A 16,671-nucleotide genomic window follows, 5' to 3' on the forward strand; every position below is an offset into this window, starting at 1 on the left:
TTCCCGGCCAAATGATAATTCAGAGCTAGTTTACATAAAACCTTCCAAGGGCCGTATCTTTTGAATGGATTCACAGCAGGAATCAAATGATGTTTGTTATTTAATTTTTTTTACTTAGTGACAGTTTCTCTTTAAATTATGACTGGGGTAAATGCATATCTATCCTAGGATAAAATGGAAACAATACAAAGGCAAACTAGATGGACAAAATTATTGTTTTGTTCGATATAGAATAAAGAGCTTTGAGTCGGGCTTTATGAAGCGCTGCATCCACTTATAGAATTTTAATTACACTATAACCCTCTTTGTGTAAGAATCATTGCCAAAAAAAAAATTACTATCTTAATGTAGGATTTGGCTTCTTCTGCAATGCAATTAAAACATAGATTTTAACAAAATTCCTTACACTGAAACATTACATACTTTAATGCAGCAGAACAGTTTTTAAACAACTTACTTCCATAAAGTGTTAGACTAAAATCATATTGTGTTGTATATAATGCACAAATGTTAACTATGTAATTTGAATACAAATATAATATATGTAATTTAAATTGAAAATTGCATGTATCCCCTTAAAACACAACAGCAACATAGGTTACCATGCAATCATTAAAAACATTTTCTTTGCTTAGATCCTGTGCTTCACAGAAAAGTCTGGTAGCAGAGCTATTTAAGTGACCTTACTAAAATAGCTAAGTAGGTGAAAATAATTACTCTAGGTTGTGAATCATATGATTAAGAGCTTTTCTAGCTAAAACAGTTGTGCATAACATATGCAAACACAATATCAAACAAGAGGATCAGTTATAACTATACATACTAAAAGTTCTAAAATACAATCAAAGTTTTCATAAGCAAATTTAAAACCGAACTTTCCCAAAAGCTTTTAATTTCCTCTGCTTTAAAATAACACACAATCAATTATCAACATAGAGAAAAGCTTAATACAGAAAACATTATGCTTCACTTTCTCCAGCAACCAGTCTCTGAACTTCTTCTTCCAAGATAGGAACAATTAGATTATCCTTGGACATCAAGTTATACTTCATGACAAATTTAGTGAAACGATGACACAAGAAAGTTTCATTCTACAAAAAACAAAAACAAAATACAACTATTACCATAACTATTAGGACATCATGCCTTTATAAGAAAAGCAAAACAACCCGTAGGATTTAATTAACTCCATTTTATTAATAAGATACAGTGCCTACAAGTAGTATTCAACCCCCTGCAGATTTAGCAGGTTTACACATTCGGAATTAACTTGGCATTGTGACATTTGGACTGTAGATCAGCCTGGAAGTGTGAAATGCACTGCAGCAAAAAAGAATGTTATTCCTTTGTTTAATTTGTTTTTAAATTGTGAAGTTTATTCAGAGGGTCATTTATTATTCAACCCCTAGAATTCTGTTTGGTTCCCATAAAGTATTAAGAAGTAGTTCAAGCACAAAGAACAATGAGCTTCACATGTTTGGATTAATTATCTCTTTTTCCAGCCTTTTCTGACTATTTAAGACCCTCCCCAAACTTGTGAACAGCACTCATACATGGTCAACATGGGAAAGACAAAGGAGTATTCCAAGGCCATCAGAGACAAGATCGTGGAGGGTCACAAGGCTGGCAAGGGGTACAAAACCCTTTCCAAGGAGTTGGGCCTACCTGTCTCCACTGTTGGGAGCATCATCCGGAAGTGGAAGGCTTATGGAACTACTGTTAGCCTTCCACGGCCTGGACAGCCTTTGAAAGTTTCCTCCCGTGCCGAGGCCAGGCTTGTCCGAAGAGTCAAGGCTAACCCAAGGACAACAAGGAAGGAGCTCCGGGAAGATCTCATGGCAGTGGGGACATTGGTTTTAGTCAATACCATAAGTAACGTACTCCACCGCTATGGTCTCCGTTCCAGACGAGCCCGTAAGGTACCTTTACTTTCAAAGCGTCATGTCAAGGCTCGTCTACAGTTTGCTCATGATCACTTGGAGGACTCTGAGACAGACTGGTTCAAGGTTCTCTGGTCTGATGAGACCAAGATCGAGATCTTTGGGGCCAACCACACACGTGACGTTTGGAGACTGGATGGCACTGCATACGACCCCAAGAATACCATCTCTACAGTCAAGCATGGTGGTGGCAGCATCATGCTGTGGGGCTGCTTCTCAGCCAAGGGGCCTGGCCATCTGGTCCGCATCCATGGGAAGATGGATAGCACGGCCTACCTGGAGATTTTGGCCAAGAACCTCCGCTCCTCCATCAAGGATCTTAAGATGGGTCGTCATTTCATCTTCCAACAAGACAACAAACCAAAGCACACAGCCAAGAAAACCAAGGCCTGGTTCAAGAGGGAAAAAATCAAGGTGTTGCAGTGGCCTAGTCAGTCTCCTGACCTTAACCCAATTGAAAACTTGTGGAAGGAGCTCAAGATTAAGGTCCACATGAGACACCCAAAGAACCTAGATAATTTGGAGAAGATCTGCATGGAGGAGTGGGCCAAGATAACTCCAGAGACCTGTGCCGGCCTGATCAGGTCTTATAAACGACGATTATTAGCTGTAATTGCAAACAAGGGTTATTCCACAAAATATTAAACCTAGGGGTTGAATAATAATTGACCCACACTTTTATGTTTAAAATTTAAAAAAATTTAACTGAGCAACATAACTTTTTGGTTTGTAAGATTTATGCATCTGTTAATAAATCCTGCTCTTGTTTGAAGGCTCTAACTTATTTGCATCTTATCAAACCTGCTTAATCCGCAGGGGGTTGAATACTACTTGTAGGCACTGTATGTGCCTAAGTACAGGGACCTCCCACTCTTACTGCACCAATTGCCTTATTTACATAATGCCCTGTTCACATCTGCGTTGGTATTCCACCCGGGGGAGTCCGCATGGGGACCCCTCAGAACGGAATACCAACGCAAGCATTGTGCAGTTAAAGCACACGGACCCCATAGACCATTAGTATTGGCATACCTACAATTCTGTCAGATAATTTTCATTTTCTTCCAGAAAATGATTGCAATCAAAGTCTTTGGTAATATTATCTTCATTTAATTCGTCTTCAATGGAAAACCACAAAAAGAATTGTCAAAAAGCCAAATTGGATATAATTCCACAGCAAACATAAAAAAGGGGGTGGACAAAAGTATTGGCACTGTTTGAAAAATCATGTGATGCTTCTCTAATTTGTGTAATTAACAGCACTTGTTACTTACCTGAGGCACCTAACAGGTGGTGGAAATAACTAAATCACACTTGCAGCCAGTTGAAATGGATTAAAGTTGACTCAAACTCTGTCCTTGTGTGTACCATATTGAGCATGGAGAAAAGAAAGTAGACCAAAGAACTGTCTGTGGACTTGAGAAGCAAAATTGTGGGGAAGCATGAGCAATCTCAAGGCTACAAGTCCATCTCCAAAGACCTGAATGTTCCTGTGTCTACCGTGTGTAGTGTCATCAAGAAGTTTAAAGCCCATGGCACTGTGGCTAACCTCCCTAGATGTGGACGGAAAAGAAAAATTGACGAGAGATTAAAACGCAAGATTGTGCGAATGGTGGATAAAGAACCTCGACTAACATCCAAACAAGTCCAAGCTGCCCTGCAGTCCGAGGGTACAACAGTGTCAACCAGTACTATCCGTCGGCGTCTGAATGAAAAGGGACTGTATGGTAGGGTACCCAGGAAGACCCCACTTCTTACCCAGAGACATAAAAAAGCCAGGCTGGAGTTTGCCAAATGTTACCTGAGAAAGCCAAAAACGTTTTGGAAGAATGTTCTCTGGCCAAATGAGACAAAAGTAGAGCCTTTTGGGAAAAGACATCAATATAGAGTTTACAGGAAAAAAAAAAAAAAGAGGCCTTCAAAGAAAAGAACACGGTCCCTACAGTCAAACATAGCGGAGGTTCCCTGATGTTTTGGGGTTGCTTTGCTGCCTCTGGCACTGGACTGCTTGACCGTGTGCATGGCATTATGAAGTCTGAAGACTACCAACAAATTTTGCAGCATAATGTAGGGCCCAGTGTGAGAAAGCTGGGTCTCCCTCAGAGGTCATGGGTCTTCCAGCAGGACAATGACCCAAAACACACTTCAAAAAGCACTAGAAAATGGTTTGAGAGAAAGCACTGGAGACTTCTAAAGTGGCCAGCAATGAGTCCAGACCTGAATCCCATAGAACACCCGTGGAGAGATCTCAAAATGGCAGTTTGAAGAAGGCACCTTTCAAATCTCAGGAACCTGGAGCAGTTTGCCAGAGAAGAATGGTCTAAAATTCCAGCAGAGCATTGTAAGAAACTCATTGATGGTTTCTGGAAGCGGTTGTTCGCAGTTATTTTGTCTAAAGGTTGTGCTACCAAGTATTAGGCTGAGGGGGCCAATACTTTTGTCCGGCCCATTTTTGGAGTTTTGTGTAAAATGATCAATGATTTGACTTTTTTTTCATTCTCTTTTGTGTTTTTTCATTGCAAGCAAAATAAATGAAGATATTAATACCAAAGAGTTTGTGCTTGCAATCATTTTCTGGAAGAAAATGAGTATTATCTGACAGAATTGCAGGGGTGCCAATACTTTTGGCCAACACTGTATATATTATTATTATTACTACTACTATTAGAGATGAGTGAGTAGTACTCGATCGAGTAGATATTTGAACGAATACTACGGTATTTGAAATACTCGTACTCGATCAAGTACCACTCGCTGTTCGAATGTAAACGTTCGATGCAGAACCAGCATTGATTGGCCGAATGCTATATAGTCGACCAATCAACGCTGGTTCTTCTCCTATCTTTAGAAGTCTTCTCCGTGCAGCTTCCCCGCGGCATCTTCCGGCTCTTCATTCACTCTGCCAGGCATCGGGCCTGGGCAGAGCCGACTGTGCATGTCCGCTTGTAGTGCGGGACAACTGTAAGAGGAAGTCAGCGGAGAAAAACTCTGAACTTTCTGTTAAAAGCGTTGCGGGAAGAACCGTGATGCGTTCATCCCGCAGCGCTTTAAAGTCATAGCAAATGCAAGACAGACTGGGAACTGCAGACGCTTAAAAATTGAAGGGCATGTCGCTTGGTAGCAACACCTGACACTGATAATAGATATAATAGGATGAATAGTAAATACAGAGTAGCCCTAACACAGTATTAGGGTCCGTTCACACTGAGTAAACGCGCGTGTATTTTAGCAAAATACATGTGTAAAAAATACGTGTGTGAAAATAAGACTCCCATTGACTTCAATGACTTTTTACTTGTGTATTTTGATGGATGTGTTTTTTACATTGTATTTTGCCTCACATGGAGGAAAATGACGCTGTATTTGGCGCTGAATTTTCAGAGCTGCAAAAAAAGCCTCTCATTGATTTCAATGGGTTCGGCTAGCTTATTTTCCACTCGCGTAATTTTCCGCTAGCTGAAAATTCAGCGCCAAATACAGCAAATAGTTTTTTGGCACTGATCCGCGTCAGAATCCATGTGGAAAAAAATGCCTCCTCATAGAGTTCTATGGGTTCCACTTGCGGAAAAAAAAGCTACCTTCAGGTGGATTCCGCCTGCAAAAATCAACTCAGTAAATGGGAGGTGGAAAATCCACATCATGGATTTGGCAAAAACGCAATTGGCAAAAACGCACGGAAAAAATGCTAGCGTTTTTTTTTATCAAGGTCCATACATTGTGCTGGAGGGAAAAAAAAAAAAGACTCAAAAAATGCTCCAAAATCCGCTTCAATAAACCATGTCTTCATTTCTGAAGCAGATTTGTTCCTCGCCAAAATCCTCGCAAAAAACCCTCCATTCTAGCAGAAAAAAGAACCTATTGAAGTCAATGGGAGTCTTTTTTTTCAGCGCTGAAAATTCCACACCAAGTTCCTCACCATTTTCCTCCGCGTGAATGGGACCCATACTATGACCTGAAGGATTTCACATCTCAGTAATGAAAACCGCCTCACAGGTAGAATTGTGTAGGTGCCCATAGCAACCAGAGCATTAATACTGACCATCTTTATTTGTTTGGTGGTGTTTGTGTTGTGTGTGTGTCTACAGTGGCCTGGTGTTTGTGTGGTGTGTTGTGGCATTTGTGTGTTGCTGTGCTTGTGGGTTGGTGTATGTGTGCTGTCTGTGCGATGTTGATATGGTGTTTGTGAAATGTTTGTGTGTGGTGGTGTGGCGCGTTTAGCAGCGACTCTTTGGCACCGTCGCTATAATCCGTCCCTGTCAGTCACAACTGTTATTTTCCCTTCAGCACTTTTACCTTCACATTTCCCCATTATATGTATAGGGCCTAACTTCGGGGGCCCAAATCTCATGACAGTGGGAAATCCAGCGAGATGTAAAGTGCGCAGTATTCTGCTCCTGTGGGTGGAGAGGGGGCGTGCCAAATTTCACGCAAATGGGGCGAGAACTGTGGACACTAGTAGAATACCTGGCGGCTTCGCTCGTGAAAAATGTTAAAATGTTGGTTATGCTAAAGTAAAATTTTCAGTATCATACTGTAATCGACATTTTCAGAGCTACAGTAAATCTTTCTTTTCCACTTAAAATTTTTATTATTTTGGTATTTTACTAATTTGTTGTAACATTGATGTGAACTACTTTTTCTTTAATTTCAACGTTTTTATTGATTTTACATTTTTGTTACAGAAAGCCCACAGAGGAAAACTCTGTGAACTTCCTGTTCAAAGCGCTGCAAGAAGAACAGTGATGCGTTCATGCTGCAGTTGTTCCCGCAGCACTTTAGCGTTTCTGGCCTGTGCTTTAAAGTCATAGCAAATGCAAGACAGATTGGAAACTGCAGATGCTTAAAATTGAAGGACATGTAGCTTGGTAGCAACACCTGACACTGATAAGAGATGTAATAGGATGAATAGTAAATACAGAACAGCCCTCACAGTATTAGGGTCCATTCAAACGGAGAAAAACTACACTGTATTTGGCGCTGAATTTTCAGAGCTAAAAAAATCTCCCATTGATTTCAATGGGTTCGGCTAGCTTTTTTTCCCCACTCAGTGTAGAGATGTAGTCAATGAGTTCAGCTACCTTTTTTTTCCACTGGTGTAGAGATGTAGCACACCAGAGATGCATCAGCGCACACTCAGCTCTGCTACATCTCTGGTGTAGCAGCTCTGCACTACTCCCAACCATCCTTCCATCTACTCCTCCTGTCACACACATCTCAGGTGTAGCAGAGCTCAGCGTACACTCAGCTATGCTACATCTCTACACCAGAGTGTAGAGATGTAGCAGAGCTGAGTGTGCGCTGAGCTCTGTTACACCAGAGATGTGTGTGAAAGGAGGAGTAGCTGGAGGGATGGTTGGCAGTAGTGCAGAGCTGTGTGTGTGACAGGAGGAGTAGCTGGAGGGATGGTTGGCCATATGCAGAGCTGTGTGTGTGACAGGAGGAGTAGCTGGAGGGGTGGTTGGCAGTAGTGCACAGCTGTGTGTGTGACAGGAGGAGTAGCTGGAGGGATGGTTGGCAGTAGTGCAGAGCTGTGGGTGTGACAGGAGGAGTAGCTGGAGGGATGGTTGGGTGTAGTGCAGAGCTGTGTGTGTGACAGGAGGAGTAGCTGGATGCATGGTTGGGTGTAGTGCAGAGCTGGGTGTGTGACAGGAGGAGTAGATGTAGGGATGGTTAGTTGTAGTGCAGAGCTGTGTGTGTGACAGGAGGAGTAGCTGGAGGGATGGTTGGCAGTAGTGCAGAGCTGTGTGTGTGACAGGAGGAGTAGTTGGAGGGATTGTTGGGTGTAGCAGAGCTGAGCTCTGCTTCATCTCCGGTGTCCGGAGTAGCCGAGCTGAGCGCACGGCTAGCTCTGCTTTATCTCGCCATTGGAATGCATTGACCAGCGTTGATTGGCCGAATGCCATACAGAGGACAGCATTCGGCCAATCAACGCTGGTCAATGCATTCTTATGGGAAAAAGACAGCTCCAGCATATTGCAATCTGACAGGGATCCCGACGAGATGGAGCCCCAAAGAGCTGGGTGAGTAACATTCCCCCCTAAATAAAGGTAATCCCTAGCTAACCCTGCCTGTAGATCTATCCCTGTCTTACAGTCACATAGTTCACAGTCCCAAATTAAACGAATGTTAAACCCGCTATTTGTCTACATTGGAGGTCACCTGATTCCGGCCGCCAATTCCTTTTTCCGATTTTTTTTCCATGCTTACGTTGTCGTAGTTCCTGTCCCACCTCCCCTGCACAGTTATTGGTGCAAAAAAAGGGAAGGTGGGAGGGGATACAAATTTTAACTGTGTTTGTCTCGTGGTGTTCGATTGGAATCGAACACCTCGAACGGTCTGATATTCGAGCGAATATGTACTCGATCAAATAGTGTTCGCTCATCTCTAATCTTTAGGACCAACATTTAATATAAGACACTGTCTTATTTTCAGGGAAACACGGTAGTAAGAGTTTGCTTCTGAACATGTATCCACAGATAAGATTTTAGACAGGCATTCAGTTCATCAACCATTAACACCAGGTAACATCTGGCAGAAGTCACCTGCAAAAATTACAACAATTCCCCCTATTAAACAATCAGTTCCCCGCAGATCTTTCAAGGTGCGATTAAGGGCCTTGACTTCTTTCTTGTGCGCCATGTTACATTCATCCCAAACAATTGCTTTGCAAGTTTGTAATACCTTAGCTTTCCCAGAGCCCTTAGGCTGGGTTCAGATGGGGTTTTTTGACAGAGGCAGCCTGAAAGTCCAGTCCAAAAAAGGGCTAGCCGCAAATGGATGCTGGTGCAGTGCATACAGTGCATCGGCATCCAGTTGCAGCATTCCGCTCCGAATTAGGTCCAAATGAATGGGCCTAGTCGGGATAGAGTGTCTCGCCGCGGAATCAGTGTCAAGAAAGGGCATGTTGCTTCTTTTTTTCCGCAAGCGGGAACAAACCGCTCACAGGGAAAGGAACCCAATGAATTCAGTGGGAGGAGGGTTTTTTTTTTGGATTCTGTGTCGAAATCCGGACCAAAAAACCCCGTTTGAACCCAGCCTAAGTGATATTACAGACAGCGCTAGATTAAAGGGCAATCTAAATGCTGAATGAGCCGTGCGCCTTCCATCTAAAAGAGTGGCCGCAATCCCAGGTGATGCAACAGTCAAGGCAATGTCATTGTTTAAGCGAATTTCTGCAAGCAGCAAATTAAAATATTTTACCAGAACCTCCTGGTGTATCTAGGAAAAATAGGTCCCCATTTCCACTTGAAATCTGAGCCATAATTGCCAAAATTCACAGCTTTGTGCACAAAGCAATCTATGGAACCGCCAAATCCATAGCCCGGAATTTGACGTGGATTCCGTATCAAAATCTGGACCAAAAAACCCTGTCTGAACCCAGCCTAAGTGATATTACAGAAAGTAGTGCATCTAAGAAAAATAGTCCCCCGTTTCCCGTGAAAAATACTGTAGTGTGCAAACAGCCACTAAGGATACCAGATGTGTTTTGTCAGTGTGTGTGTGTGTGTGTGTGTGCGCACGCGTGTGGTCCATGTATATGTATGCATGTATGTGTGCATGTGATCCATGTGTTTGTGCGTGTGCAGTGCAAGTGTCCATGTGTGCGGTAGTTGTGTGTGCATATACATGTGCTCTGTTCATCCGTGTGCGTAGTTTGCTTTCATCTGAGGGTGTTTACATGTGTGTGTGGTCCTTCTGTGTGTGTGTGTGTATACATGTGAGAAGTGCATGTGGTATTAATGGGGTGGTGTTTGTGTTGTGTATGTCTAGAGTAGTCTGGTGTTTTGTGTGGTGTGTTGTGGCATGTGTGGTCTTGTACTTGTGGGTTGGTGTATGTGCGCTGTCTGTGTGATGTTTATATGGTGTTTGTGTATAGTGTTGTGTGTGGTAGTGCAGCCCCTTTAGCAGCGGCTCTTTGGCGCCGTCACTATAATCCTGTCAGACACAACTGTTGTTTTCCCCTCAGCACTTTCGCTTTTCCCCATTATATGTATAGGGCCTAACTTCGGGAGCCCCAATCTCATGACAGGGGGACGCTAGCGAGATGTAACGTACGCAGGTAGTCACCGGAAATGGTTTTCACTTCACAGGTGTGCCCTGTCAGGTTTAATAAGTGGGATTTCTTGCCTTATAAATGGGGTTGGGACCATCAATTGTCTTGTGCAGAAGTCAAGTGGATACACAGCTACTGAATAGACTGTTAGAAGTTGTATTATGGCAAGAAAAAGCAGCTAAGTAAAGAAAAACTATTGGCCATCACTACTTTCAGACATGAAGGTCAGGCAGTACGAAAAATTGGGAAAACTTTGAAAGTCACCTCTACTGCGGAGGATAAGTTCATCCGAGTCAACAGCCTCACGAAATCACAGGTTAACAGCAGCTCAGATTAGATCAGATCAATGCAACACAGAGTTCTAGCAGCAGACACATCTCTACAACAACTGTTAAGAGGAGACTTTGTGCATCAGGCCTTCATGGTAAAATAGCTGCTAGAAAACCACTGCTAATGACAGGCAACAAGCAGAAAAGACCTGTTTGGGCTAAAGAAGACAAGGAATGGACATTAGACCAATGGAAATCTGTGCTTTGGTCTGATGAGTCCAAATTTGAGATCTTTGGTTCCAATCACCCTGTCTTTGTGCGACGCAGTAAAGGTGAACGGATGGACTCTACATGCCTGGTTTCCACCGTGACGCATGGAGGAGGAGGGGTGGTGTGAGGGTGCTTTGTTGGTGACACTGTTGGGGATTTATTCAAAATTGAAGGCATACTGAACCAGCATGGCTACCACAGCATCTTGCAGCGGCATGCTATTCCATCCGGTTTGCGTTTAGTTGGACCATCATTTATTTTTTCAACAGGACAATAACCCCAAACACACCTCCAGGCTGTGTAAGGGTTATTTAACCAAGAAGGAGTGTGATGGGGTTCTACGCCAGATGACCTGGCCTCCACAGTCACCAGACCTGAACCCAATCGAGATGGTTTGGTGTGAGCTGGACCTCAGAGTGAAGGCAAAAGGGCCAAAAAGTGCTAAGCATAATATTTATTCATGTATTTGGGTGGTATGGCTATCTGCCTGAAAAGCAGAGAATTTCACATTTTGAAAATTGCAATCTTTTCCAAATTTTCATAATTTCCTTTTTTTTTTTTTTTTTTTTATAAATAAATACAAAAATATTGATTAGTGTTTACCACTAACATGAAGTATAATAATGTTAGGAAAAAACAATCTCAAAATCACTTGTGTAAGTTAAAGTGTCTCAAAGTTATTGCCATTTAAAGTGACATGTCGGTTTTGAAAAAAAGAGGCCTGGTCCTTAACGCACTTCTGGGCCCGGTACTTAACCGGTTAAATGGCCACTTGTTTTTCTTTACTTAGCTACTTTTTTTCTTGCCATAATACAAATTCTAACAGTCTATTCAGTAGGTTGATGATAATTGATGTAATCTTCCACCAATAGGAATTGAGAATGATGTCATAAATGAGGGTTTTGACGTATAATAAGCCCTGAGTTTTTTATGTTGTTAGAAACTGCTATTGTACGACATGTACTAACCTGCACTCTCCCACCCTGGGGTAAATAAAGCGTTATACTTCTTGAAGATTGAGATCTGAAGTGGTATATTTGATAATAGACCCAAACTGACATCGGCAGAGGCCACAGAATGGATGTGGTAACACTTAGTGGAAGTGAATGGAGGCCCAAGTGGGAGCCTTACAGACCTGGGAAGCGGAAGTCTGAAGCCAAACAGCCCAGGGAGCTCCAACAGCTCTCAGGGAGTGAGCCGTCGCACAGAAGGGCTGATCCTTACCCTTACACCGAAAGATCTCCTAATAGCAGACAAACCATCAGGAGATGGCAGTTTTGGCAGCAGGCAGGCCCTTATGAGGGCATTCAGGGAGAACAAACAAAGCGTACGAACAATGGAAAGCATAGGGAGGAACAAAGAGATTCTCATCACCTGGACAATAGCCAAGCAGGGAAGAGAACGCTCACAAGATGCTTGAGGTCAAGGCAGAGAAAGGGTAAGACTAAATTCTCAATATTTAAGGAGGAAACCAACTAAGGGGAAAAAAGACGGTGGTAGACAGAGGACATCCTTATGCTTGTGGAGTACCAGAAACTGAGGTTGCCAGAAAAAGGCAGCCTGCTTCGATCCTTGCAGATGGAGATAATTGCCACAAGGAACGTGATCTTCCAGGACAGAAGGCAAAGAGGGATATACAAGAAAGGCTCATAGGGGGGGGGGACCGTAAGCACCTCAGGGTCGAGGTTAAGAGCCAACGGTTACAAAGTTGGATGTTAAGGGGGCACAGTGCATCACTTCCTATCGGAAGTCCGTTAAGGGAAGAAGACCGAGATCTTGATCCAGACCGGATTGGAGAAGATCAGATGAGAATTGTTACTCCCACAATAGTGGACTTAAGTATTTCATATGCAATGGTAGATTTTAGTTGACTGGGATTTCCAGGCCTTGAGTATGGTCTGAATAACAGGAACAAAAAACTCATAATGCCTAAAACCTCGGATTAAAGAGCTGCGCCATTGAAGACAGATGAGGTAAGCCGGGGTGGAACAGTATTCCTAGAGAAAGAAGGTCGACCTGCAGAGTAAAGACCAAGGAGCGTCTGCCAGCAGGAACATGAGAGCCATGTATTAGGCCCTGCAGGGCCAATCCAGGGCTACTAGGGTAGTTGGAACCCCCTTGGTCAGATTCTTGAAGATCCAACAGAGGTGTACTGGTGAAAGTCTGAAACTAAGTAAGCAGCAATGGCTCAAGGATCCAGAGACCTTGTCTTGAAGCTAGGGACCAATGGTTCAGGCGGCAGGCAAAGAGGTCGATGTCTGATGTGCCCCAGTGGGAGCACAGTTGAAGGAAGATCTGCTGATGAAGCAGCCTCTCGCTGAGAGTGAAATTTATTTTACTTAACCCTGCTGTTCTGTTCGGGTCAATATGACCCGAAATGATTTTTGAGACCCTGCAGATTTTTTTTAATGAGGATTTGAAACTAGTGGTTCCTTGACTTCTCCTCTATTGTAGAGCTCTACATTTTTTTTTTGTTTTTGTTTACTTTTTGCTACACGCTGATTGTTACACTTGTACTGTTCGGGTCAATATGACCCGATAGCATTTTATACTGTTCTACAGGTCTCTGATCATTTCTGACTGCAAAAGTTATGTTTTTTTATGTGTACTTCATCTCCAAACTGGTGGCATTCCGAGGTAGGTGCCCATTCAGACAATAAATACCAAGTAAGCCAGCAAAATATGGCATCAAGATCTGGACACTTTGCGACAGCAAAAGTTTATATGCTCTAAATGGACTAAAAGGACAAAATGTTACATGTGAAAACTTTTTTACATCCTATCAACTAGGCCAGATGATGAAGAAAAAACAACTTACCATGCTGGGTACTCTGAGAAAAAACAAACCTGAACTACCGCAAGGTATCCATAGCAAGAGAGAGGTGTACAGTTCAACTTTTGATTATTCTGGAAATACAACTGTTGTTTCTTATGTTCCGAAAAAAAACAAACAGGTAATTCTCATTAGCACAATGCACCATGACAATGCCGTAAGTGATAGAGAAGACAGAAAGCCTGACATTATTTTGGATTATAATGCCACAAAGGGAGCAGTTGATACTTTAGACCAGGGGTCCTCAAACTGCGGCCCGCGGGCCACATGCGGCCGCCAAGCACTTCTGTCTGGCCCTGCCGACAACACCGGCAGGCGTGCATTTATAATGAAGCTCCTGGGGAGCTCGGGCCAGGCCATGGAGCACACTTCACTTTACCTACTGGAGGGCACCGCTCCTGATGTCTGTGCAGCCTGCTCTGCCTCCAGCCCACTGTTTGAAAAGTTTGAGGACTCCTGCTTTAGACCAAGCAATATCAACATATACATGCAAACGCAAAACCAATCGGTGGCCAATGATTTTATTTTATAACATACTGGACGTTTCTGCATACAATGCATTTGTCTTATGGAGAGATATCGACCCCGATTGGAACCAGAATAAGCTACATAAAAGAAGATTATTTCTTGAGGAATTGGGAAAATCCCTGGTGAGGCCATATATTGAGAGCAGAAAAGTGACCCCCAGAAGTGAGGGAGCAGCAGCCATTGTAAAAAGTGTCCAGCATGCTCAAGAAAGAGATTCCACATCCACGGCCTCCACCAGCACAGCTACCAGCAAAAAAAGGAAGAGATGTAGCTTCTGTCCATCTTCCTTTGACAATAAGACTAATCTGACATGTGCTGGATGTTCAAAATATCTGTGTAAAGGACATGTGTCTTATTATTGTGCCCAATGTAAAAATGCATGAACATGTTCAGTTTTTTCTTTTCTTTCTAAAATGGTTGAAGTCTTTATGATTTTTCATTTGTTGATTTATAAAATTTGTTTTCAAAAAGATAAATTTCATGTTTTAGTAATAGTAATGTAAAGCTTCTTTATTATTTGTGTGCAGAATGTCAACAATCGAAGATAATTGCAAAAAGCCTGTGTAACCTTTTTATGAAAAAAAATAAAAAAATAAAGTTTGAATTTAAATTTTTCTTTTGTTTATGATCAAACATGTTCACATACAGTATTTCAATAAAAAAAAGTATTCAAATAAAACAATTAGAGTAGCTAAAAATCAAGAATTAATAGGTCGGGTCATATTGACCCGGGAACAGTACAAGTGTATAGCAAATGTGAACAGAACAGCAGGGTTAAGTAGTGTTCCGCTCAATTGTCTACGCTTAGAAATGTGGATGGCTAAAAGAGCTGGAACAAGGTGCTCCGCCAAAGGAAGAGATTGGGAGGCTTCTAGTAAGGCCACAAAGCTCTTAGTGCACCACTGAAGGTTCAAGTAGGCGACCAAAGTGGAGTTGTCTGTATGGAACGAGACCGCATGTCCATGGAGGAGAGAGGTCCAATGAGACAGAGCTAAGAAGTTAGCCCTCCATTCTAGCTGGTTGAACCGGAGGGAGGACTTGGCCTTAGACCACAAGCCACAATCGGTCAGGGCACCAAAGACCACTTCCCAGCCGGAGAGACTGGCGACAGTGGAAAACACCTGCCATCAGAGGGGAAGAAGCTCTGGGAGATCCCGAGAAGGAAGGAGGATCAGGGGGATGAGACTGTCTGGAGATTTGTCCCAGAAGATCAGAATCACCAAGTGCAAAGGACGAGTGTGTAACTGAGTGAAAAGGATGGCCTTGAGGTCGAGACCATCGTACACAAGACCCGCATGCCAAACCAAATAGAGCAAGTAGAGTTCTTCCGAAGGTGGGAAACATCGGACGTCAGGATCTTGTCCTCTGGGAGAAGAATCATGCCCTGCTGCAGGTCAAGGATACCATGCAATTAGAGGACATGAGACAAGACCCTTCCAAATTGATGAGCCAGTTGAACTGGCAAAGAAGGACCAAAGTGATATACAAGCTGGTTAGATAGTCTGATTTGGAGGGATCTTCACCAGGAGGTCATCCAAGTATGAAAGCACCGCAACACCTCTGAAGTGGAGGATAGCCACAGAGACGCCATCACATTGGTAAATATCCAGAGGGCAGAAACCAGCTTGAAGGAAAGAGTGACAAAGTGAAACAGTCGCGAATCTATCGAAAAACAAAGAAAACGTTGATGGCACATCACAATGAGGATGTCTCCAGGGATGCAACCACAAACTGCAGAGACTCCGTTGGAACCTGCATACACAGACAAACCAGTTAAGCTCCTTCAGATCAAGGATACGACGAAGGAAGCCATCCTTTATGAGAATGGAAAACAAGTAGGAATATAACCCCAAAAATGCTCTGAGGCGGGAATGGGGATGGCTCGGTCCCTGCCGCTGGAGTGTGGAGAGTCTGGATTGTCTGACATAGAGAAGGCAAGGAGACTCCAACAGAAGCTGGAGTAGTTGGACGACACCACCTCTTGGATCCAGACATCCCCCTAGCCATGAGACCCTGAATGGGGACAGACCGTCATGCCAAGGAGGGCTTGAACGAGGAAGGCTTGGATGACTTGGAGCAGGACCGCCAGGCAGGTCTAGACTTGAAAAAAGGCTTCTTGGAACAAGAGTCCCAGAAGGCAGTCTTCCGAGCAGGAGATGGAAACACAAAAAAAGCCAAAATGGTGAGAACGGCTGGCTGGCACTTAGGATGCCTCTGGGGGAGGAACAACCAACAAATGAGAATCTCTAGGCCTTTGTCAAAAAAGTCCTGGAAAAGGGGGAAAGGCCACAACCGCCTTCTTGGAGGCAGATTCAGCATTCCACAAACAAATCCTTAGCAGATCTGGGAGGCATTACACAGGTACTGGTGTGGCTGAGGAAATTCAGGCCTTGCTGTCCCAAGAGGCAGAGAAGGAAGGCTGCAGGGAGAAAACCAGACTATGAAGGGAATCCACCTTCTTGTCCGAAGGATCACTGAGGGAGGTGGAGTCCGTTGAAGGCAGAATAGAAGCCTTGGAGAGCCTAGCTACCATGGGATTCACTGCAGGAGGCTCTAAATGATAGAAAGGGGCACATGGGGTAATTGGCTGACTAGAGCATTTTTTTTTTTTTTTAATAAAGTGGGTGCACGTAAAAACCGTGGTGGAACTAGAGAGGCCAGAGGGGAACTAAATTCTTCACGGGAGTACAAGACAGAGGGAGCCCATGGAAATTAGGGGTAACCCAGGGGTTTAGCCTACCAGACCACAGGAGATGGCGGCTCACCGACTGCTGCAGA

The 16,671-nt window shown here is 43.4% G+C and overlaps 1 protein-coding gene across 1 annotated transcript in view; it reads right to left on the minus strand.

Annotated features, from left to right (window-relative positions):
* Positions 1–203: 203 nt before the first annotated feature.
* Positions 204–16,671, minus strand: part of MOB4 (MOB family member 4, phocein) — a 129,108-nt gene continuing 112,640 nt past the window's right edge. Inside the window, exon 8 of the mRNA XM_075285173.1 lies at positions 204–1,091. Coding sequence (XP_075141274.1) covers positions 960–1,091 — 132 coding nt within the window. The 3' untranslated portion in view covers positions 204–959. The remainder of the gene's footprint in view (positions 1,092–16,671) is intronic.

Source organism: Leptodactylus fuscus, chromosome 8 (assembly GCF_031893055.1).
Source record: "Leptodactylus fuscus isolate aLepFus1 chromosome 8, aLepFus1.hap2, whole genome shotgun sequence".
In the NCBI taxonomy this organism is placed as follows: Eukaryota; Metazoa; Chordata; class Amphibia; order Anura; family Leptodactylidae; genus Leptodactylus; species Leptodactylus fuscus.